Source organism: Neopelma chrysocephalum, unplaced genomic scaffold (genome assembly GCF_003984885.1).
Source record: "Neopelma chrysocephalum unplaced genomic scaffold, ASM398488v2 Primary Assembly neopelma1_147, whole genome shotgun sequence".
Lineage (NCBI taxonomy): Eukaryota > Metazoa > Chordata > Aves > Passeriformes > Pipridae > Neopelma > Neopelma chrysocephalum.
This window is the reverse complement of record NW_020897809.1, coordinates 10,261,503-10,288,203: the sequence shown is the minus strand read 5'-3', so window position 1 is coordinate 10,288,203 and position 26,701 is coordinate 10,261,503. Positions and strand designations below refer to the sequence as shown.

The following is a 26,701-nucleotide window of genomic DNA, read 5'->3' as shown; positions in this document are numbered from 1 at the left end:
GGCTCACAGACAGTATTGCAAAGCATCTCAAAGTGAAGGAGAATGCCATAGTCGGCTATATTGAAAGGTGAAATGACATGCATTTTGTTCAAGGCAGAGGAAAATGAATGGCAACAATTTTGTGATACAGTACCTGAGCCTTTCCCCTCCGAATAGTGATATAATTTACTTTTCTCTCCCACTGCAACATTTGGCCCTTGACTTGGAAACTAAATCTTCAATCTATCAAGCCTTACCCATCTGCTAAGTAAAATGGCCAAGACAATCTGCATGCCTTGAATTCGAGATAGCCAGCTGCTCCCAGAGTGCTGCGGCATTAACATCCAGAGACCATCCTCTCGTGCTGTAAAGGACGGTGTCTGCCAAGGATGAATGACTACATACTTAACCGTGGCAGCTGAAGCCAGTGACAGTGGCTGACACAGAGAGATGCCAATGTGTCAAACTCTACTTCCAATTACAATGGTGAAAGTCAGGGGTAATATTCCCCCAGCCGTGCACCTTCAGCTCCCATACGGCTTGTGGTAAAGACACACAACTCACCAGCCAAATACCCAGGTCTCCAAACACTCTGTACAAACAACTAAGAATAAAAAGAAAACTATTATAAATTAACTATGTTGCATAGATTAAATTGTCCTGTAGTGTTTCAGGACAATCAACATGGTTAAACAATTTATTCTTTTATCAGCTTAGTGGTGTTGGACAGATGCCAGTCCTCAATCTCTACAGGAAAGGACCTGATTTTCACTGGCTGAGAACAGAAATTAGAAGAATCCCATTAATGCGAACATTGTGTCACACAATATATATTTTAATATCACAGCAACAGGATTTCAAAGAATCCAAGATAATTACCATAAAAAGAAACATTTTTTTCCCAGTAAAGGGAAAGTACTAGGGATAGTGCTTGTGAAATTCTTCAAATTCATGTCTCTGGGGCCAAATAATTTCAGGGCTAGCTACCCCTGCTCCTAACCCCTCTGAACAACAATCCTTTATCCCGCATTGGGCTGCAGCACTGGGAAAGGACACACATCCTGGCTTTGTGGTTCCCACCCTTCTACTCTGCACTATGCCCATTGTCTCACCTCTCACTTCTTTCCCTTTTGAAGTCCACATTGTAAAATCTGCTTGTGGATAAATATCTCATTTCTTAAACATTACTGAATAAAAGGAAGTGAAATATTTCAGCTGGATCTGGAATGTGGATGAACAGATATGAAAAGTTTACATGTGCTTTGCTTTGAAATAAAGTAGGAAATACTTATCTGGACCTTTTCAGGAGAACTGACGGGTGAGAAGGGATACTGGTCGACACTACAGCACACTGAGATATCTACGGAGCCAAGAAAATGCCTACAAAGCTCCTGACATAATGATAATCTAGATTTGGTGCTCTAAGTTTTTCACCTTCACAGGCACTAAATGATCCAAGAATGATATATTCCTGCTCCTCCACAGATGATATTTTCTTCCATCTCCCCCATATAAGCTATAATTGCACATCTCTCGTTTGAGTCGATGCAAAAGGACAAATCTGGCCAAGAGCCTGCAGCCTGACAGAGGTGAGCTGGGAGGCAGAAGGCATTTGCTGTGTAATGAATGGACTGCCCAAAGTAAGTATCCGGCAGAATATATTTGTAAGGGAAAACAAGAAATGGAAACAGCCCCCTTAATACTTCAAGTTGCTGCTCATGTGTAAAATCAGAGAGAATAACAGGTACCCAGGCAAAATGTGACACTGAACCTTATGCTGGCACACGCACTATTTCACACAGATACTACCATGACCTTTGATTTTTTGAAAATGTGCATTAGAGCTGATTTTGCCTTTGCCTACGGCAACTAGTTTCAGGTTCAGTGATTTGAAGGCAAACTCTGTTGAGTTAAATCTGGGTTTTGGCCTTCAGGTGTTAATAATCCTGCTATGAATGAAAATATACTGAAGTCATAGAGGTGCATATGCTGGAGGAGGGGGTGTTCCTAAATGTCTCGTTCACTATGTTGTTGGGGGGGGGAAGTTAATGAGTCTTCCAATGATTATTTTAAATAGAGTAATGGGTGTGCATTGATCCTTCTAGCTAATTCCACTTTGAATAATACATCATTCTGACTGAAAGCTTGCTAGTGATGTATTAACTTCATATTTCACTACGGCTTTGGAGGGTATCTACACTGAGATATTAAGTAACAGTGCCAAAGAGGAAGCTGCACTTTTTCCTTTACTGTTTTAAAGTCCAAAATGGTTTTAAAAGCTATTGAACTGACTTTGGGGTCAGGTGTTCTGGCTGTCCCTCATCTTTGGTTGAGTGCAATGCCGCCACTTGCAACCGCTCCTCTCAGCCTTCAACTCACCCCCTCCGTCACAGCCACTGGACCTGAGTTAGTCACAGACGTCCCAGGACAAGGATGGGACAAACTAGGTTATTGATCAGCAACTTCTCCTTTCATTATGTCCAGTAGGGATGCTTGAAAACACAAGCAGCATAAATACCCTCTTTTACACCAAAGGTTGGCTGAAATATCCGTGTCACAAGAAGAGCAAAGGGACAGCACTGGCACCGCAGAAGAACACACAACAGAACCTGCGCTGGCGTGTTGGTGCAATGTGCTCTTACAGGAGACTGTCTCAAAAAAACCAAGACTGAGAAACTCAGAGGTAGAGTTAAGTCTGCTTAATAACTCAGCTCAGAGTACTCTGTGTCCGTGCACACTGAGTTTCTTTGTTAGCAGACAGAAACATTGATCGTGCATTGTACACCTGCTGGCAGCGACTGATCGGATCACCGGGCTGAAGAAGACCCTGCAGCTTCCCCTCCACAGCATAACCTCCATTCACCATCACAAGATTTGCAACCAGCAGGATGGTAAGAAACAGCCAGCAATGTATTTTCCTTTCTTTTTGTAAGGTGCTCGTTTGCCCAAACTTTGACTCTCTCCATTGATAAGTTAAGAATTAATTTCCCCAAAGCATTCTTGCACGAATGCAGCTAATTTACTGCAAGTGAATAGCAGATTCAATTAACAAATTATTGAAAGATCTTAATATGCATATATCTAAGGAAAGACAAAAGATATGTGCGGCCCAAAAGCACAATCTGATTAGGAGTAATAGAATATCTCAGATACAAAGCTCTGTAAAAGACAAAAATGTAATTGCAACACAGAGGAGAGGCAGCTTCAGTGGCAGTTTCTCAAAGCTGGGAAAGCTTGATTGATAGACTTTATCATCTGCAGCTGCGCAAAAAAGGGCTAGAGGAGCTGCAAGTTTATTTAAAGCAATTTCGGTGCACTGAGCCTACTTGTTCTCCTTTGAGAAAATAATATGATTTCTTCACAGAGCATGTAGTCTACTTATTTAAGCAGCAGTGTGCAAGATCTTTCAATCCTACCAGCAGTTCAGCTGGAAAAATGACACATCAGGGGGTAACATTTTATCAGGATGGAGGCTATTTTATAAAAACTGCCATCAGTTATAAACTGTTCTCACCATCTGAGTAAAAAAAAAAGGGGGGTGTGCGGAGGGAGGACAGGAGTTGGGTCTCCCTTAGACTTTTCAAAATTTGCTCAGTTTACTGGATTTTTTAGGTAAAAATAACCATTTTGACCTAAGTTGGGAGGAAATGAAAAAAAATATAATGAGCACTACAGCCAGATCATCCTACAACACCCAACCTTGATGTACAGCTTCACACATTTGGAGAGGCTAAACTCAAAACTGTGAAACCACAAATAGAAGTTAGCTCTCATTTTCATCTGCTCCTGGCTTGAATTTGGTACATAAGTGTGCAACTGAGAAAAAAATATCTTCAGCTATTCTTTTCTTTTTTCTTCTTTTTTTTTTTAAACAATGAAATCTGGTGGCTAAACAAGCAAATGTGCTGGGCAAAATGCAAAGGGTGGAAGGGAACAGCTCAGATGGACATCTGGAACTCCAGCATTTTGCAGGGGTTTAATTTAAATGTGCCAGCTAAGCCTGCCTGGGATGCAGCAGAGATTTCCAGCCTTTCCCTCTCTTCCAGCCAACACAAAGGATTTTGGTGAGAGAGGTCACATCAATCACTCCCTTAAAATGAAGAAAAGGAATCGTCTCAGCCTCCCAACATCTTTCATTCATTCTACATGAAAAGTCCTCATTTTTTTCTCTCCCAGCACTGCCCTGGGCTCCCTCCAGCCCAGCAGTACAGATGACTCAAGCCGGCATCTATGAGTCACAAACACAAAGGATGCAGAAATGTCAATTAAGTTACACAGTCACTTCCCTAATGACAACCACACCTCAGTTCACAATTAAATTAGAAATCCAGGGAAAACAAATTGTTGTAGGGCAGATTTTTTTTTAATCTCATGCTTCGAAAAATCAAATTCTAACACAGTTTGTTTGCCATTTCTTTTACTTCATTTTTAAGGAGGTTGGTGTGAGCTGATCTCCCAAAACTGCAGCAGGAATTTTTGCAACACTAAATTCCCCATGTCTAATGCAGCAGTCATGGGCTGGGAGGGCTCTCGGGCTTCCAGGCATCTCTGTGGTACAGAAACACAACGTTAAACCAGTGGTGTTCATTAACAGCTTTCTCGCACAAAAGGACAACTATGATACATTTTTGCATTTGTAATTTTCTTTCAAGCAAGTTCTTCCATTTCTACTTATCTTTTGTAAATGTTCAGTGTCATTTAATTTCTTGCAGATGTGTGCAGCTTTGCAAAATGCTATGAACTTGCACAATTCAGTGCTCACGGTACCTAAGGCAGAAAGCACCAACTAATCCTCAGACTCTCCTCACTTCTGCCTCCGCTCTCATGTCTGAGTTGCCTCCCTCTTCCATCACCCACCTGCCACATCCTCCTCATTCTCTTCCCACCCGGTGAGCTGTTTCTGTCTCCTCCAACATTACAGCATCCTCCCTTCCTAAACTGTTCCACTTACCCCCTTGAGCACCCTTGCACAACTCTTCAATCTCATCCTCTCCACACCTCCTGCTTTCCCAAGGAAATCCCTGTGCCCTTCCACCCCCCTGGATGGTCTTCATGGAGACAGGAGAAAGAAGTAGCCCTGGCTACCCAGTATGGTGAGTGGGTTTGTCCAGGGGAAACCTGGATGCCAGCAGACAGGGTGCCAAGGATAGCAGCTGCAGGATTGCCAAGGATTCCACAGTCAGTGGGCTTCCAGTGTGAGTGCACCATGAGCCCCATCTTTGAGCCAGGGTGGGTACCAGCAGTGGGGCAGTTGCAGCAGCAGAGCTCCAAGAAACAGGTAAGATGGACAGGCAGTCCATCTTTATCTCCTTTAAGCCACTGAATTAAGAGTGGCAGGATGTGGCCTACAGTTTTTTTCTCAGCTGCTTCTGAACTGTTCAAGTTCCTGCAGCAACAAAAGTACAGCTCACCCCCACCTATTTCACCTGGTGTAACACTACACACAACAGTGAGGATCACATCAAGATGTTTACTTTTCACTGGGTTAGCATGACCCAACAACTCACTCAGTTCCTTACAAAAAACACTTCAACAAGTATCATAGCTATATAGTTTAAAGGAAATGTGGAAATTTTTTGCAGAAAAACAGCACTTAGAACACAAGTGCATTAAAAGCCTGGGAAATATTCAGTTTGTGGCAGCAGTTTCTTCCTCTCGAAATACAAAGAAACACAAAAACTAACATGACATGTATGCTTGTTTCAAGATGTTCTACATTTCAGCAGTGGCAAAGTGAACGCTATTCAATCACTGCGAGTAGGTGACAGTCTTAAAGCCACAGAACTCCTCAGGACGCTCTAGCCTTCATGCCTCCGCTCCACGGGCTTCTTACAGCTTTCCGGTGCTCCTGTGGAGCATGACCCATCTATGGAGGGGGTTTTCAAGCTCTGTCTCTGGTCAGGAAGCCCTCCTCCTACACAGGATCTAACTTCAAAATTGACAGAATCTCAAAATCTCAGGGAAAGGTATGAGAGAAAGAATAAAATACAACTGAACAAGATTTAAAACAAAACTTAAAACACGGTTAGAACAAAAGGTGCTCTTTGAACAAGTCTAGCCTGACCTAGAACAGTGAAGATGCTTCCTGCAGGTGGGTGTACACAGGAATACTCTCAGGAAGAGTCTTCCATCTCTCTTCTCCTCCCCTCTGAATCTGCTCACCAGAGAACCTGGCTATTAATTTGAGGTGTTTCCTTATTCTTTTTTCTTCCTTCTCCCACCCCAGCACTTTAACTCCTGGGTGTCCAGAGATCATGCACGCTGGTTATGATCTGATCACTAAATCTGTGGCAGTCAGCCGGACCATCCAGGCTCCTGGCACGTGCTTTGCCATGACCCCAGTTTTGGTACCCACCTCTAGAAAAGTTTCGTATCTCTCTTCTTACGACCTGGCAGGCTGCATGGCCTTTTGATGTCACCACTTTCATATAACCACCTGCGACTGACACCACAACCCACACTTGGTTTTTCCCTGCCAACAGCCTGAGCTGGTATGGAGTGAGCTAAAAAGCCACTGCTCTGCGAGGGCAATTCACAGAGGGCTGGCACAGAGGGACATGTTCACTGCCAGGCTGCACAGGCAATCCCTCCCAAAATGCCTGAGACCCAACACAGCCTGAATTCCAGCCCAGTGTTACATGCATAAGAGGAGCACTGCTGGCTGCTTTGAGGATAAGAGGTTTTCCAGAGCTAAGGACAGCAAGTACCACTGTCCAAGGAAGGAATAAAAAAAAAAATCTCCTCCCTTTAGGGGCAAGACACTAGTTATATGGCTCAGATACAATGCAAGCAATAATGAAGGAAGAAAGAGGGCACTTCCTCAAAGGCAGGCACAGGCTGGGCACTTAGGACACAAATGCAGCATTAAACAAAATTGCTTCTGACACAAGAACAGCTGACAGAGATAATCTCCACAGCTCAGCACCAATTTATACAATCTTTCAACAACTCCATTAGACAGGTGTGGTAGCAGCCAGCTGTACTGCATGCACAGACCAAAGTTTCTCTAGCACCCAGATGGCTCTGCAGCACACCAAGGCAGTGCCACCTGCCCAGGCATCACCCTCATCTACCACCACTATCTGTCCACAGAGAGGTATTGGTATCAACTTGAGGGGTAGTGCAGAGCTGGTATAGGTAATGGGTGAGTTCAGACTCCAAAATGATGGATGTTCCATCCACAACACAGTGACCCCCAAACAGCTCTACCCAGACAGGTTCAAAAGCCAGCTTTACTTTTGGCCTTTAATTCTCTGCCCAATGAGAGAGACAAGTCAAGCCATAAGGCGGGGTGGGGTGCACGCTATTAGGGAAGGTAAGCTTATTAGCTGAAATGTAATAAATCTCTGTAGATATCTGGAATAGCAGAAGGCAACAGTTTGCTTAGCCATATCACTGGTAATGAGTTGGCAAGAGGAGAGTGTTTCAAAGCGTTAACCTAAAGCTTAATTTGACCAGTATGCACTTTGGGAGAGTACTTAATAAGACTGGTTCCCCAAGATGGGGAACTATCTGTCTGCTCATGCCTTCCATGAAATGCAGCAGGATATAAAAAAGTGTGATTTTAGCAGTTTAGAATACAAAATGCAGGGAAAAAAATCTTTGAAAAGTGATTGATGCAGTCTAATCATGTTTCACACAAGAGCATTTCAAATTATGTTAGATATTTTTATAGGATCTAGATATGATAAAAAAGGTTTGCCAGGTGGCAAGGTAGGCAGGGGGGAGGAAGGAGTAAGAAAATAATTTTATGTTGACTGCTTCTAATACACAGGCATGTGGATAATGCCATACAAACCACGGATAAAATGCATCCAAAAAAATTGCTAGCTTAGCTGTTAGGGTTATGGAGCTTTGCTTTCTAATCAACGCTTACCCATATAGCTGTTTTTAAATATTGATCTGGTAAGCATGATCCCAAGGGAAAATAAATATCAAAAGGGGTGATTTAATTCAATCATCCTGATTCCGGCATAACATGATCCTATTTCTTAAAAAACCCAGAAAGCAGTAACTTAAGTGAAGCTTATAGATCAGCTAATATATTTACAGCCTTAAAATAACGAGACACACTATAAAATATGCTGAGATCCAAAGTTAATCTCTTTTAGCAATATTCTTGCAGCAAGTAAAGATGAATTTTATGGTGAAAAAATCCATTTTATCAGGAGCAAGACTGAGCTTTCTAATAACTGAGCTACTTTCTAATGTGGCATATCATTTTACTTTACTTATAAAGAAGAGTTTGCAAAATCTCCAGTTAGGCTTCATTTGATACAGTAGAGATGTTGCAAAACCAATACCCTCTTTCAGAAAGTCTCTTTGCTCTTGATAATGACCACATTACAATGCATTTTTGATGCACAGAAATGGTACTGTTACAATCAGCAGCTAAACACTTGTTCTGATGGTGTCAGCCAGGCAGCTTTTCCTTGGCTTCTTAGAGCCGTGAAACAGTTGCAAACACCATAAGCTCATAGGAAAAATCCTGCTCCATCAAAACTCACTGTTCAGAGGTGCTGAACAGATTTAAGCAATCTTTATTTAACACATATTCTGATTTTCAGCATAGGATAAAATGGTGATTGGCATTCTTGACTCTCATCTATCTCCAGGAGAGTGTAAAAAGCGCATTCCAGCTTCTATGCTGGTTTTGTTTTGGGAACTCTGATACAAGCACAGCTGAACTTAAAGCAAAGGGAGGTTTAATATCCAAACCAGGACCATTGAGCTCATTTCAGACTCATCACCTCAGTCAAATTAGCGTGCTCCTCAGTGAATCCCAGATGTGAAAGATACGTCTGAAAGCTACTATAAAGTTATGCTGTAAAACTGTTCCCAGGTTTACACACCCTCATTTCCACACCACAAACCTGAAGATTTCTGATTTAGACTCACAGGAGGTAAAACATCAGATATAAAGATTGCTCTGGGCAAGCCGCCATCTCGGCTGCAGAATTATTTTGGGGGGCGATATGCCATCAGCATTATCAGCTAAACCATCAGCCATACATACAAATGTCTGCCTCTGTACAAAGACATCAAGGGACCAGACTAGACTCTGATTTACTTTCATTGCCTTTCTTTGACCTCTGGAAAGAAAACCACAGGCTCAGAAAACCCTCAATAATAATCTCTGCCACAACTGTCCTGCAGCACAGAAACTACAGATGACAAAACCCAGCAACAACTCAATCTGATGGCAGTAACCTGTAACACTGGATTTACAGAAATTTAGGATAGATTATAATTAAATTACTGAGGGAAATTTTCCTGCACACCTGCTCTGCATCATGGGTAACGTTTAGGAATTATACAAGAAACCACACATATCACTGGTAATAACTGGGGTGGTGCCTATATGGACATGCCAACCTGATACCAATCCATGCTGATGACACCCCTGGAAGGGGTGGGCAGCACCCTCTGCTCCCAACCACTCCCTCTTCTCTCCCTTGCATGCTTTCATGCTTTCCCATCACATCCAATCTGGTAAAAACACTGACATTTCAGCTGGATCTGTTCTGTGACTTGACTAAGGATGGATGGTGTGGGCAGTGCAGACAAAGACACAATTAGGACGACTGCATAACCACCTCAGTGATTGTACAAAAATGACACGTTCCATTTATTTGTACAATTTGAGCTGTAAGTGATTCTTACATCTCACAGCAGCCTATTAACAGAAAGAGACTTTGTGAATGGAGTATCCGGGTAAACACTTCAAACAAACACATCAATTATGCATAGTCAGTATACTTTTTCTACCTTAGGGATCAAACTGAAACAAGACTAAAGAATTATGTTTTATTTGTATTAAAAATGTATTAGCTACTGTCCGAGAAGGTTTTCTAGAACATTTGGTATGCTACCCAGGAAATTCTGTCTGAAGCTTGTATTGTTTATTATTGCCAATACCAGGAGAAACCTGGCACTGTTATATCTGAGAACTACAGTAATAATTCTTCAGGCAGAACAGCTTATATTTAATAAGAATAACTTTTTCATCTGAGCCAGAAGATCTAAAGGGAAAGGAAGCCCCAATTTTACCCATCTATTTTATATATTCAGACTTTACAACCAATCTTTTTTTTATGGCACAAAGTGAAACTAGGCAATCATTTATGAATAGATCCTGTGCTCACCTTTGCTCAAACTGTGCCATAACACTAACTGGTAACCAGAGACATATGAAGACTGTGCAGTTTCACTGAAGATACAGAGGGTGAAAACAGGTGTAATTTTTCTAAGGGGTACACAAATTCTGAGCAAAATCCTGAAGAACAGGGCAACATGTGAACTGGAGAACTGGAGTTTCCTGTTTGAAATGCTAGATTTTTCCATCTATGTCCCATGAATGTAAGCCACATATAATATATTTGATCAAGTCTCTGAGAGACAAATGGGTATGAGCACTGGATGACTACAGAGCCTGTCATTTTTTTTTTTTTTAAGAAAAAAGAAATCAAATTAAATTTTAAAAATAGGTGGGCGGACAGACATAAAAAACTACCTTCATGGAATCCAGGCTGGATGTTACACAACTGGGAGAAAACAGAGACTCACCAGAGGCAACTACTGCGTCTGAGAGAAAGGAAAGAAGATGAATGCACAGCTTTACCTCTCCTTTGATTCTGTAACTAAGATCAATTCTAGCAAAACTCTCTGAAGACTTGGACAGCAAGAAATAGGTGCTTTATTTACAGCTTCTCTCTTCCCCTCTTTTTCTTAAATAAAAAGGTCAAGTCAAAATGCACCATATTGGAGCATGTAAGAAGGATGGGGACAAAGCAATCTTTGCTATCACAGAGAAAAGTTACTTGCAGCAAGCAAGCTACATTTGATGGGCTTCTCAATGCTCAGAGACGCAAGAGAGACTCCACAAGGGGCTCTTGTCCCTTCCCTAGAGCAGACAACAGGTGAGGAATGAAGCCTGCCTGAAATCTGGGGGTCCCTCCACCTTGTCCCTGCTGTCACAGCACTCAGCTCTAGGTGTGCTGTGTGATGCTTGACCAAGTCACCAAGTCATGCATCAACAATGCACAACAGAAAGCAAAATGAAAAAAGTACTACTGTAGTTAGGGAACAAATTGGTTATGGTTATTATGGTTATAATCAGTAGATTTCCTGAGTATCAATCTTCCTGAACCACAGAAGGGGTGACATTACAGACCGACAACTGTAATTTTTACATATTAGACATCTAAGTGTCATTTTCAGGAGTTTAGTAACGAAAACTCCACAAGACATTTTTCTATAAATTTAAAAAATTTCATGGCATGGCTACAAAAGTGGGGGGCTTTATGTGTTTGTTGTTTTTTTTTTTTAAGGCAGGGTATTTTTAAATCAGAGAGAAGTAAATTACTGTGTTCAAGATGCTGACATTAGACACTATAAATATTCCTAAACTGACTCCACTTTTGAACATCAAGCGTGAGAGGAAGGAAAGGGAGGCAAAATACATGAATGTGTGCTGATCAAGCTTCTAGGGCAAGTTATTAAAATAAAAACACTGAAATGTAAGGGGACAATTACAAGAATTAATGCTAACAAACTGGTATGCAATTTAATGAAGCAAGTTAATAATGGCATCCCACTTGGGATTAATTGCAATACATTAATCAATTAAGAATCATTGAGAAAGCAAAAAAACTGCAGGTCAAAAACATTTACAATGCTGTAAACTGAAAGATAGTGATCCTGACATTCAAATGAACATTAAACTAGAAGAGCACAGAGATCTATTCCCCATGTAATGCACACAACCAGCTCTCATTAATGGTTATGACAGATAGCTCAAGACATCGAGGAGAGACCCCATAAAATATACAGAGAGTGTTTTTCAAATTTGTAGCATTGCACAACTTTGTAGTCCAAGTCCTCTTGACAGCAAGAAAGTTTGCAGTTCCTTCTCAGCATCAACAATTGTGATTTTTCCACTAAAGAAATCTGAGCAAAGGACTGTGATTTATCACAAAAAGCAGAAGTCACTTGTCAAGCCATCCCCATTGTTAGCCGCCCTCCTTCCTGCTGCATCCAAACCAGAGAGGCGATGGCAGGAGTTGTGAGTTATGGTCTCAGACTGCGCAGTCAAAAAAGCATTTACAGTTCATTTGGGAAAAAAAAATCTAATTCTAATTTTTACCTTCAATTAGATTTTTTTTCAGACACTTTGGAAGTTCATTTCTGTAGATATGTCTGACATTAAAAACAAAATAAAAGCCAAAGACTCTCTGTGCATTCTGGTATTTCGCTCTGCACTGTAAAAAGAACTGCATGGCACCACTTTCTTTACAGCTCATATCCTTTAAAACTCAATCTAACAAAAAGGCTTTAATTGAAAGTACTGCATTTTAGAGGTCATCTGACAACATCAGGCTTTCTGCTTTATTGGAAAATACCAGGAATGAGTTCATAGAGCTGAAGAGAAGAAGGGAAAGGAAGACGATTCCTTGGGCACTGAAGAAGATAAGTGCACATAAGGTAGATTATCCTTCTACACTGCACAGTCAGCCTGTGGATAGAAAAGTTTCAACACAGCAGGTTGCAGCCATCATGATCTAGAGACTGCAAATGCCTCTTGGCAGAACACAGGCAAGCAGAAGCGGAACGATGTGTTTGCTTCCAAGAACGATCTGTTTCAGCCGCCCTGTCAGCCTGTGCCTCCAAATCCAGCCCACCTTTCGCTCACACATTCGTACCTCGTTCCTCCAAGCACGCTTGCTCAGGATGTTCAGGCTGCTGTGGGAACACTTCTGCTCTTAGCACTCACAGATTTAGCCACGTGTTCCTTCCCATGATAAGCCATGACAAGCATGCAGCCGTGTGAACGGGAGCCCAGACCCACAGCACATCAACAGAAACTTGGCTTGTGTTTGCATGGGATTTGACAGGAGGGATTACCAGGAGCCCAGGCTTTCCACAGTGACCCCAGCAGCAAAGGTGTGTATCAGTGCTGCTGTCAATGGACAGAAAGTTTGGAGAACTGAAGATAATCTGGTAAAAAAAACCCCACAGGTGAAAGGGCCAGTGTTTCTTCAGTGCAATTCAGCTCACCAGCAAAGCCCTCATTTCTTGAGCCCAGCCCTGACCCCTTCCCTGTGCTCCCCAAATTGCCCATGGGTTTTGCTCAGTGAGGTCCCAGGGCTCACCCCTGCAGTCTGTCCCTTCCTTAACTGCTTCTCTGCTCTGACACAAGGGATGATCTTCAAAAAAGGGATGCAGCTCTGCCCACCTCACAACTGCATCACCCTCCACAGCTAAAAGCCTTTTGAAGCTTCTCTAGTAAACTCAAGATTTCATCAGGGATTGTTTGTTAAGTGCTCCTGAGAATCAGCCCACTCATTTACGTACTAAAATAAAGGGTGAAACACCTTATTACAAGAAACCTTAGTTTTTTTAAAGAATCTCTGCTGTAAACAGCAATTTTACTATTAAACATGACCAATTTGGGCAATGGTAGGGATCAGAATAAAGTTAAAGTCTCACTGTTAAGCACTTGAAACTCAATAAGCACCAAAATTGAAACTGGAGATATATAGATATATATTTTACTCACAGAGCTATTCCCCATCTGTTCTCCCCTTCCTTTCTTATTTTACATAAAATATTCAAAAATATTCCTATTTCCCAAAGAAACTTTCAACATAAGTTGAAATAAAAATCAGACTTTTGGGCTTAGTTAAAAAAATGTTTTTGTTTTCTTTAATGGAAAGGGTAGAATATATTTTTTAGAAACAGACAGCTTCCATCAATTTTTATCTTCTACACAAACCCACCTCCAATCAAAACGGTTTCAGTGCAAGTATTTTGCTCACCATGAATGCTTGTTGTTAGGCACCTAAACTTGCACGTTTTGGCTAAACAAATCACCTCTGGAGGCTATTCCATGCCATTCACGTATTGAACTCAATTAAAATCTAATTTTAGAAACTCTCAAAATTTTTTATTTAAGTTCTCCACAATGTAAAATCACTTTTGAAAAATTTATACCCACTTATTCACTGGAAAATTAGGAGAATTGTTTTCTGCTCCAGAGATGGTTCATATGTTACTATACAGCATTACATGCATTGTACAAGGTGAGTCTCGGAAAAAGGTATTCTCAGTGCTGTACTGGCCATATCTACCTACTCTGACTGTGTCTTTATATGTCAGGGTAGCTACTTTGTACCTCTGTACTTTATTCCTCTATACTATGCTTCAACCACTTAAAGGCTCTGGTACTGTTTTTATTAGTAACTACTAATGGTTTTAAACAACTGCAACATTTCAAAATGCCGAGAAACTGGACTTAGTGAGGAAGGACACATTTCAAACTGTTTTGCTTGTCTTCACTTACATGGAGAGTTAATAGTATATAGGATTGAATAAGCAGCTTTAGCCTGTACACATTTTCATGTTATGAAGATAATAAAAATATAGCTGTAGTAATACATAAATAACACTGCTAATCAATAATAACAGTTTTATTATTCATAAGCAACTATTAATAAAACACCATGGGTTCTAATGTAACCATTAAAAGAATTAATACTGTAATTTAATTTTAAGGTCTTTACATCTATCTGAAGTCTATTAAAATAAATGAAAAGTCTCTCAATGACTCTAGATGATGCCCTGCATGTTAATGATGCCACATGTTATTTTAACTACTGCAAATCACCTCTAAGAATTGCCTAAACACTGGAGCACCGATTATGCTTCATGTAGGTGGGTATAATGTTCCAAGAGAAGTGCACACCTCTTTCTCCATTCTCATTTTCAAAATCAAGCTACTTTTCCTCAGACTTTCAAAAAGCACTATAGTGAGGGAGAGGTGGAATTAGGGAATTCCCAGGAATTGAGATGGGGACATGGGACCCTTGTCTCCTGATTGACATGGTTTTCTCAACACCTACCGTATTTAAAGCACTTATTCACTGAATTTATTTGGTTATGATGGCAAACACGTGAAACAGTTAATGAAAGGGAAGAAGAGGGAAGAAAAAGGCTTCTAAGAGAAGTTAAAAGCCGAATTCTGTTGTTTGAGAAATATACATTAAAAAAAGCATGTTTGTGCCAAATATTCAACAGCTTTGATGGTGTTCCACCAATTTAGTCTGTGATCAGCTCATTTAGGTCCCCGTGAAAAGTTACTGATCTCCCTGAAGAAACACACCAAGAACTACTATCAAAAAATCTCACAAAAAGCAAGGCCACAATTACTCATTTTTCTGAAGAACAAATCTCTGCACATATGAGTTAGAACTAAATACATTTACATAAAAATAACACACACAGAGATCTAAAAGTTAAAAGGACTACACAGTATTTTTTCCACAACCTTAAAAAAGCGTCAGCATTTGAAAAGAAAATTAAGAATGGCAACCCAGCAATAGACCTGCAAACCCCTTGATTTTTACCCCATGTACTTTTGAAAATACTGCTAGTTGCACATTTGCTGCCAAGTACCTAATTACCTTTAAAAATCTAGGTCTGCACTGCTAAAGCTCTTGAGTGATCGAGGTATCAACATCACTCATCATTATGGAGCTAATTTTAATGATGAAAGCATTCCTAAAAGTTATTTTAAAATTCATTTTTACTTTAACTTCTTTAGAGATGATTTGTTTGAGTACCTGAGACACAGTAACTAATCACTGATGGTTTTCTTTGCAAATATAAAATAGATTTATATGCCCTCCCTGTAGGAAAAAGAATTCCATCACCTCCTCCTGAATTTCTGAGCTATCGAATATTTGATGAGTGCTTAGGGAATCAGTATTGTGTCTTTTCACAGCAGTAATCAAGGAATGAAGTATTCTCTGTCATAATGAATCTACTGCAGGACTAAAAGATGAATATTTCAAATGCAAAAGCAATATGTTTGTTTTGAACACATTAAAGTTTGGCTTTAATAAAGCAAGTAGTGAAGTGTGCAATGAATTATATTGTTAGATGGTTAAAACAGAGCCATGCAATATGTCTGAATGCATTTAATCCAAGTAACTACTCATTTTAAATGTGACTTATAAATATGTATTACATGTATATAGATGGATGGATGACTCAGGAACCATGAGAGATCTGGGTCTTGCCTTCCACTCCTGGCTTGCTTCAAAACCAGCTCAGCCTGACAATTAACCAAGGCCCGGAGCCAGAACATCATTAACCACAAGCTGAATGTTACGTGGGCTGAAATCGAGCATGAGCACCAACTATTCAAGTTAGGATCATTTAAATACAGCCTGAGGTGCCCGGCAGGGCTGGGACCTGCTACGTGTGTTCCAGCAGATGGTGGGTCCCAGTGTGCAGCCACCGGCACATTTCAGATGCCCACAAAGCAATGAGCCCCTCAGCCGGGTCTGTCACTGGGGTGGTACCATTCCTGCAGACCCAGAAGCCTTTACTGCAAACCACGAGGATGCTGTTGGCAGGGGGTCATGGGCATGACTGGTTAAACATCTCCCACTAGCACCAGCTTCACTTTGAGAAACACCACATAAGCCCAGTACGGAAAGGAAGGGCCAGAATGTGTTCTCCTGAAAAACCTGTCAGAAGGCAAGGAGAAATCACAGACATTCTCTCATTTGTCTCCAGAGGACTTTGATTTTTGTTAAAATAACAAGTGAGTTCTCTTTAACAACAAAGAAAAAACCCACTTTCAGAGCCCAGTTAGAGATTTCAGGCCAGCTCATCTCATTTGCAAATTGAGAATACCTGCTAGATTCCCCACAGTGCTATTTTGTGTGAGACCCTCTCAGTGTCTATCCATAGTGAGATACAGAGATGAGCAGTTATAGCAGTTTGTATTTGCAAGAATTGTTTCCTAAGTTCAACTAGTAATTTTTTTTTAATCAGGTCAACTGCCCTGCAGCACACAAACAGAAACAGAATTTATCAACATAGCTTACAATGAAAGCAATGAGAAAAGCACAGATTTAGTTTGCATTTACAAAAAAGTTCCAAGTGCTTCAGTTATACCAGTTCAGAACCAATGTACTTTACCTGGAAATTGCCCCTGAAATAATGAATTCAATAAGGAAAATTTTTATATGGTCCAAGTTAAATTATTTAAAAAGGAAGAAAGAGGGTTCTTAATTATTTAATGTTTCACCAATAATTATATAGTTCAGTATAATGTTCGCTCACCAGACAATCTGATTTTCAAAGGAACATTTGTCAACATCAGTCAAACAAAAAACACCTGCCAGACTATAAACTCAGCTGGTGCAGTACACATTCATTCCAACACAGCATTACTGCATTAGCAAAAATCCAAGTCTTCACTTAATGGCAAATCTATCCAATAATTGATGTTAAAATATTTACATAGGAAAGTAGGCATGATTCAGTTTTCTAATGCATTTGTAAAAAACAGTATGACCTCACTTGCTACAATTTTTTTACAGCTAAGTTCTAGGTAAATGAGTTTGAGATGGGACTACAGCTCTGGAAAATTGAAAGCTATAAAATTAGTACTTGACTAATCTAAACTGCCAATCAAAATGTGACCATGGACATCTTCAGGACATTTCATTCAAAAGTCACTAAGAATTAGTTTTAAAAGACAGCTTTAAATTAGCTGCATGGAATACTAGCCATGGTATGCTTATCCACGTGGAGCCCTGGGGAGCAAGGCTCAGGAAACACCAAGTATTTCTGAATAAAAAGGTTTTCCCAAGTTGTGGATCACCAGCTCCAGCATACAATACACAGCTGAGGGAGCTGAAACAGCACCTTAGTCAAACAAAGTACAGATCTGCAAAGGACTATCATCACCCATTGATATCCCTATGTACAAACTCAAGCTCTATCGGACAAACTCTGGAAAACCCTCATGATGGCCAAAACAGCAGTTGTCATCTTGATGTCTTTAGAGTTTACTTACACAGGCCAGAATTCAGCACATGCCCTTCCAGACTGGGGACTCTGGGCTCTACAAATCTTCCTTGACTGTTCTCTGTCTTGGAGGAAATCTACCCAGAAGGAAAACCTGATACACTCACAAGTTTAACTGCACAGCATTGATTTCTCATCTCAACCCAAAGGCAAAGAAAAAAAATATACCAAAAAATACCAAAAAAACCCCCCATTTCCTTTCTGCTGTAAAACAGGTTGTCCCCGGGTCATTTTGCCAAAGAATTACCTTACCCCCACACTCTCTGGAGAAGATCAGAGACTGTTTATCAGTAATGGTTTCAGATTTCATGGCTCCTGGAGCAGAGGAGCCCAGCTGCACCATCATCCAGACTTTACAGCCTCATGTCCTGCGGCCTGCAGGGCTGGAAATGATGAGAAGTATAGATTTCTGCTTTCCTGAAGGGACCTCAACACTAAGTTGTGGTCTTGAAGAGCCTGAGGTCTCTTACAATCAAAGATGGTTTTTTCAACAGCATTACAGATTATTTTTTTTTAGTGAGTTTAATGGCTCCCTTGGAATTGTGCAAAGTGGGACTTGCAGTATGTGCAGCACCTGGCTTTGCAGGTGGGGAATACAAAACACAGTCCCACTACAATTTTAAGATCCTCTAAAACCAGTATTTAGGGAATAAATGTCACATACAGACTAGGCAATGGTGTGACATGGGGCAGTGGCTGATGTGAAGCACATCAGGGTAATTTAGCAATTAAATTCCAGACGGATGATGCCACAACACGTGTTGCACACCACGGCACCACGCAAGCTCCTGACACAGCACACACACATAACCCACAGCTCTCCACTGTGGTACAAACCAGCCTTTGGCTGTTCTGTTCCTAAACTTCTGCCTCGTATGGCCAAATTCAATTTGCCCAAAGCTTCCCATATCACATCAAGATTAAGAAGTCTGGGGAATCATCATGCTATGCCACTGCAAATTATCACATCTCCACCAACTTTGCCCTAACGTGAAATGCCACAGGAGTGCTCAGAATCCAACAGTGATGAATTTAACATGCCTCCTTCCACTAGCCTGATGTCAGCAGAGTTACAGCAATTTATGCAATACAAGGATCTGTCCTTTTCTCCTTATCAAAGCATTTGATCAAAATCAGTGACATGGAAAAAGACAACCTTGCTTAATTTGAGCAGCAGAGTCAGGCTTGTCACTCTAACATCATAAGAAAAAGGGAGGTATTTACATATGGGTACTTGCATATTCCTTTTTATCTGGCTTCACAAAGATAACAGCAAGATCACTTTCTTCCTCAGTAAAAACTAGTGTGAAACCTCACAGAGAATCAGCATTTTCTCTTGCTCTTCCCTCCCTCCTTTTCTCTCTTTTGAAAAGCAAGACCTTAAGATATTTCAAATCTTCATTAGCCACTTCTCTGCCTGTGACAGTCTGGTGGTACGGAGTGGCTCCACCTCCCTCCATTCAATTCACCCTCGAGTCAGAAAGGTAAAAACCCTGTTTCTCATGCAACGTGACAAAAAGCTCACCCTGCTGAACAGCGCTGTCACGTGGCTCACACGCCAGCCATGGCAAGCAGCAGTCCCTGCCCCACACCACAGTTCTGGAGCATTTTGAACCACAAATGAGCTCCCCTAGCAGCCCCACTCTCAGGATGCATTTTAAAAAAGCGGATGCATAAATTCACTCATTTGGAAACCTGGTCTGTTCAAGAACTTGTTACTACGACAATTTAGAAGAAGCTGCTACAGATAAGATTGATGAAACTTATTGATTAATTTTCTCTCCAGCTATGTTTGAATTTTAAGTTTTCCCTAAACAGAACCAGTTGGTGTTGGTTTGTTAGTATTCCAGGAACTGCAGCAATGTGCTTCAGCAGTGAAGGAAGTTCCGTGATAAATGTGTTCTCCAATCTGCATCTGTAGAGCAGCTATAAAATCAGAACAATTCATGCAAAATTTTTCATTATGTTTTTAAATATACTTATTTACATTTTAAATCACACATAGACAATATGAAATATCTTTCACTTAGACAGGTGGGAACAAGAAAACAGATGCATCCATTAAGCTTGAAACAATTCAATGAATTAAATAGTACTCGGTGAACACTTTGGTTTATGGATATAGCCTTTGTTTAAACTTACTTGAAAAAACACAGCCATGGCTCCTACTACCCTGTTTTCTAGAACTGCTGTTCCAAAACTGTCAAAGTCATCGGGATTGTAGAAGTAAATCTGCATCTGTAAAAATTAAAACCAACAACAAAATCACATTAGCGTTGATTCATACAGTTTTCAAACGAGGTAATGCGCACACATTGTATGTAAAGCCAGTGTTATGAACCTGAGATAAAGGAATTCTGCTGAACAATGCTGTTTAACCAGCATCTTGATTAATAGCATGACTGCTCTACTGGGACAGTAAGCAGGGAACAGAGTCAATGCAATGCATTTTAATACCAAACCCAAGGATAAACAGAATGGTCAGTCTGTTCAGATGGTAAACTTTGTGCTTTCCGCCAGCATCTCTTCATTTCTTTGCCCATTGCAGGCTCATCTCCTGCTCTGTTAAATGTGCTAAGCATATTTATCTCAGAAACCATAGAGCATTTTGAAAAGGATTTCAACATTTAGAGTTATTCCTTTACTCCTAAAGCAATTTGTAAGATAAAAGTCTGTCTCCGTAGCAATGCATTTTTATGAGCCTCTGATATTCAGGTCTACCAGTTAGGGTCAGACTTTTCCCTGTCTTCAGTTAAATTTCATGACTTTTATTTCCAAAGCGTTAGTAGTCTGCAAGAAGTATGAGACAAACACAGATATTTTGATGTCATTTTCAGATGAATAATAAATATTAATAATTAGACAAACCCCAAGTAAAAGAGGGTGAGAATAATGATTACCCCAAACTAGAAAATGCTGGAGTTACGCAGATAGAGGAACAAGAAACAGCTTCCTCCATACACTCTTGCTGGTGAACAATCCCACTTGCCATGAATAAGGGCAACCTACAGAGGCCTGTAGGTGGTCCTGCTCTTAATTTCTTTCATGGTTCTTGTTCCACTTCCCACATTAGCTGAGCTCCCACTTTTGCCAGCCATCCAAACACTGCTGCTTCTCCAGTAGCTGTTCAACCCCTCCATTCCCAGAGGAAGCCCTAGTGTTAGTCCATCTGTATCAACCATGAGTTGCTCCAAAGGATCTGGCTTACATCCAAAACACACAATGCTCCCTTCTCAACATCACACCATGCAGGTGTGTACAGCCATAGGACAAATTCAGTATTGGTAACATTTGTTATATGTGTGCCCTACACAATACAAATGAAAACCACGTGCCTGATGGTGACAGCCAAGCACAAGAACTGGACTTTGCAGCAGTTGCTCCTGGGTTTATGCAGGGAACCTCCCGCATGGATTTCACAATCCAAACCAGTGCTGGTTGGCTGATGTGTAGGCTCCCTTGTGTGCATTGATGCCAGCAAAAAAAAAAAATCTGTTTCTGGCTATGAAATGGGAATGGACCCACCAAGCTTCTCTGCCACTGGCCCCTTGCCTGAACCCTGAGCACTCACTCCTGCTTCTCTGCTGCCCATCCCATTACCCGACCTTTTCACACCATTACTAGGTGATAGGAGACACCCACACAGCCCACAGTTTAAGGGAGAAGAAGGTCTAGCTGAGACTGTCCGTGCATCCCAACACACTGCCAGTGTGACCATCATTCCCTCCTGCAAGTCCTTCTGCAGGAAAATATTCTGCTGGACCCAAACACTTGTTTGGGTTTTTCCAAGATAGTGCTGCATGACAAATCCTACTGTATCCACAAATGCAAGTATTTTTCCCATATTGTGTATATGCCAGATGAGAGTATACCCTTTTATCTTGCTCAGATATATTCCTACTCACATTTACTGATTCCCAGGCTTCTGACAGGATATATTGCCTGTAATGGATAGGTGCTTTGCCAGTATCACACATATAATAAAACATCATCATACAGGGAGAAGGTCAAGATGAAGATCAGAGCCTTCAGAGGTAGAGGTACTTTTTTCAGCAGGAAGATGAAGTAAGAGCACACTCCAAATGGCCCACAGAAAAAAAAAAAAAAAAAAAAAAAAGAAAAAAAAAAAGAAAAAATTTGCACTCACACTAGCTTCATAAAATTTGAAAGCAATTTTCTCCCCATATTTTGGCCTTCTTATTTCCAGAGTTCTCACACCACACACAGAGGTGCTGGTGATATCTCACAAAGTTGGTGGTACCTCTAGATTCCAACAACTCATGCTTTGAATGCAGACCAAGGTACAGCCATTCACTGATGTAGAAATTAGAAACAATTTGTTTCAGGTAGAGTTGCTTAAACTTCAGTTTAGCCAGCACAGATCAAAGCTGAGAAAACATAAATTACATTTTACTCCTGTTTAAAATAAAGTCTAAAATTATGTATACCTTACATAAAACACTTCACTATATAGTCCTCACAGGAGTTTATGAAGAAAAGCATCACTGAGTGAGTTCGGCATATGCCAAAATCATTTTGGATCAATTTTGCTCACGGCATTTTAAGGAAATTAATTTTTACAATACACTTTTGGATAGCAGTGCAAAGGGCTTTGGTAAAAAAATAGTGCTTTATTCAGATCCCTCGTCTCAGCAGTGCAATCTCACAGACTAATCAAGAACCACACTCTGCCTTGATTACCATACACATTGGAACATTTTACCACTGCTCCCTGGTGTTTTTCCAGAGAGTGTGGTTCCTCTCTCTGCATCCATCACGTCAAGGGGAACTGTCTCGTATGAAAAATTATCGTCATCTGTCATACAGTAGCTTCCTTATGTGTTCATACAGCTAGAAGGAACATTTTAGGAGTAGAGTCTCTGAGGAATTGCTATTATATAATTTACACACGCATACACTGCAAAGAAAATTTAAAAAAGACAGTAAAGTTACACCCTCAAAGCCTCACAGTTCAGGCTGCTCATTAAACCACACCTGGACACTGCTGAGCATTAGTATTATGACAATTTTCTAATTATGTGATCACATATTGTTCTCTTCCATAATACAGTCTCATCTGTTTTCCCCAATTTACAATAAAATGCAAATGTATCAAACGTATTTTTGTTCCTTTATACATAATATACATAATATTGAATACATTTATCAGCAGATAGTTAATTTAATATTTTCTATGGGTGGGATAACGTTCTTTATGTACAAAGCGGGAATAAGACAGTTAACTGTAAAATTAATTTCACTGCATATTTAAGTGGCCTAAACATGCTAGAAAATTTTCATTATTACTCCTTATTATATAATTAGTATATACAATATATGGTGCACTTTGCATATAAATGACTTCTACTGTCTCTGCCTGGGACATACAAAGCCGTAGCACAGAATGCAACAAAGAGGCTTTTAAGCTAAAGAAAATTTGGATCCTATTATGATTTGCTATTTGCAAAATGCAGAATGGAGCATCATCCAGGCTTGCACATCCAGCCTGAATTGTGGCCCTGCCTGATTTCAGCACCATAAACCATAATTTCTGTACATTTTTGCATGTGATTTCACAATAGCTTCTATTTCCCAAAATTAAAAAAAAAATCAAAAAATTTAGAGGCTGTGAGAATCCCACAGTAATGGGAAAGCCTGAAATACCCTTCATAGTTTCTATAACGTGACACTACCTGTCTACAGTCAGAATACTCTGTTCCACACATCCACGCTGACAGTGCTCCAAACAGCCTTCCCTGTGGCACAGGTCCCAGAGGGTACGAGCATCCTGTCCTCTGTGGCACAATATATGAGATTTATAAGACTTTCACATCTATCCCCACTATAACCAACAAGGCTGGGAAAGGCTTACATGGGCTTCCTTAATCTCAGATGTGCAACACAGCAGTGTGCTAGCATGTACCTTGTAAAGATCTATCATAAAAATCATGTAGTGTCCAAGCAACTAGAAATTTTCAGTATTTTGATAAAACTAAGCTGAGACAAACTGTCCCTAGTGACACAAAGGCACTTTTCTTGCAGGAAGACTCTCCATCCTAAAATGCTATCAACTACTGCAGCTAGAGAGCTTTACCAAGGCAGGGAGAGAGCAAGAGTTTGCTTTTAATGGAAAAACTTCATGCTTTGACACTCTTCACACTATAAAAGAATTGTTTTCAAACTTGAGAGAGATTTGCTGTACAGAACAGATTAAGCCTTGAAAAAAACCCTACTGAGGGCCAAATCTTCAGACTGTTACAAGTGCCTTAAAACAGAGGATTAGAGAGAAAGCCATAACCCAGGAGATAATTGCCAGTCACCCTAAGAAAACATGTCATGTTTTCTAGTGTCTGCTGTCCAGGAAAATCCAGTGCCCAACCATTACAGTTTCCAAGCACTCCAGGCCTATTTCCAGCTGACAACACACAAGTGAATACACCACATACATGTGGGTAATTCTCCAGTCTGGAAAGTCTTTGCCTCCAAACTCCTACCCTCCACTATGACCTGGGGGCAGGCAACCCCCTCCTCCCCAGGACAATCTATTCTCTGCAGAAACACCTTTCTTCAACTGTGTTCTTCCAACCTCTACAGAAATCTGGTGTTCCCCAGACTTGGCAAAATGTTGGGCCCTGCTCTGTGCTTAGATTTTAATGCCGAACTGGGCTGCCACCACGCTGATGTTGTAAGGACAGGCTGTCCAAAATGTGCGTGTGCATTACTGAGAAATACTGCCCACCAGAGACCAGTTCTGATTTTATTAAGTACAATTACCTCTGAATGACTAAACCCTCATTATGAAATGTCACTGGCTTGCAAAAACTGAGCCTGCTTCCAATGAATGGCTTCCCCCCGCCACCAACTCACAAATAAAAGGCTCCATCTCTCTGCTCAGTTGCTCCTCCTCTGCTTGGCACGACACACATCCAGACAGAAATCACCATTCCCATGCATGACATCTCTTTGCTCTCATTACCCCACTACAAAGACACAAAGTTTACATCCAATACAGACTATCATGGCCAAACTCATTCAGCACTTATGAGAGAAAAGCCACAATGAGCGTTTGATAGATCCCAGAAGATGTGAGTGAGTTCAAAGCCATTCTAAGAGACTGGAAACCAAGCAAGTACATTTTCCATAGACAGATGCCAAGTATTTTAAAAATAAATAATTGAGACTTTTAAATTGGGCTGCTATCACCCTGTGCAACCTCCTACAGCAGATTTCTCTTTAGATTAAAAAATGAACAAAGGCTCATTGTGCTGTCACAGATGTGGAGTACAGAATATTCAATAGTATCAGGAATTCTGGTGCAAGGGAAAAGATCATCGGAATTAGCTTTCCGCTCATTTCCTTCCAGCAATCCAAGGACTACCATGCAATTTGAAGCATGGTAAAAAAGCATAAAAAAATAAAAGGTTTTATAGGCCAGCCAATTTTTTGATGAATCAGGCAGCAAGACGCAGAGGCAACAGCGACGTGGTTTATTATGTACTGCTTTAGAGACTGAGAGTATTTTCAGAAGAGCAGAACACCCAGGCATTGCAGGTAGACTGCAAATCCCTGCAGAGTGGTGAACCAAAAATTTTGAAATGTTTGCTTTAAACGATGGAGTTAAGCACTGAATATACTAATTCTTAATCAGTGCCTTTGCTGCTTACATTGTAAGAATAAATTATTCTCAGCCGCTTTTACAACTGGATTTAAATCCTCTCACACAACAATAAATTCTGTGCTAAGATTATGAATCATACATGATTTTTCTTAATTGAAAGCTCGTATGTAACTTACTTCTGCTTTAAATATGTGCATAGATTTCCAGTGAACTGGATGATGTGATCCATTTGGCTGGAATAAAAATTTTCTACAGACATAATGTAATCTTCACTGCAGCACTAAAAATTCAGAATAACTGTCCTGCAGACTGTGTGTTTACTGGAGTGTGAGATGTACACTGGGGCAATAAAATCTGATGTTTGACTTCTCATTATATTCTCTTTAAAAAACCCATGAAACTTATCATTTATAACATATTCAAAATCTGCTTAGAAAAGGCAGAGGGAAGAGCGAATCGTGATGTTTTCCAGTTCTCCTACTAGAGCCTGATGTAATAACACAGAGTATATTGCATTCTTTTGAAAAGATAAAGTTGAACAGGAGCAGATAATGGCATGTTTTTCCTGCCTAGTCTATTATTCATCAGTGAATTTTTAACTATAGTTAGGCAGGTACAGAGATGTATTCTGAATGTCATAACTTAGTATTTTACAGTGCCTAAAAGTGTGCTGGGTAAAATTGCAAAACAAAGAGTCAGACAGGGACTTTGCCCTAATGTAATCACAACTTGATAATGAATACAATGCTAGGCTGAAAAAAATGAAAGGAGCTGAAACAACAGGAAGAGCAAAGATCATGCAAGTGAAATACCAGAACTTAACTCAATTTAGATGATCCCTTAGAAGTATGGTAAATTTCCCTTTTATCTTTTTTAATAGTAAGATTTAATTTTTGCTTTGTTGTCTGCAAACAACGCAGTAGGTCTATCTATGCTATAAATTGAGACTAAGCAATTTCATAGTCATATTCAACCTGAAAGTTGGCAGTTGTGGCACGTTCTGCCCCTAAGTCTGAACAGCATTTAAACCTGTGAGTGGGTCCAGTGACAGCTCAGTAGGAACAGCAAGGAAACATGGTGCTCACAGCATCGCCCTGGGCTTCAATGCATTGTTGGATTGTGGCCATATCACTCAGTATCTTGAGTGTTAAGTCCTGAATGTTAAGAGAAAAGGCCATTGGCAAGCCAGAAACTTCCCTGATTTCTACTGCCAGAAATAAA

At 40.4% G+C, this 26,701-nt stretch overlaps 1 protein-coding gene across 1 annotated transcript in view; it reads right to left on the bottom strand.

Annotated features, from left to right (window-relative positions):
- Nucleotides 1–26,701, bottom strand: part of PTPRG (protein tyrosine phosphatase, receptor type G) — a 405,524-nt gene that overhangs the window by 119,265 nt on the left and 259,558 nt on the right. Inside the window, exon 5 of the mRNA XM_027700470.1 lies at nucleotides 20,005–20,100. Within this exon, the coding sequence (XP_027556271.1) occupies nucleotides 20,005–20,100 (96 nt within the window). The remainder of the gene's footprint in view (nucleotides 1–20,004; nucleotides 20,101–26,701) is intronic.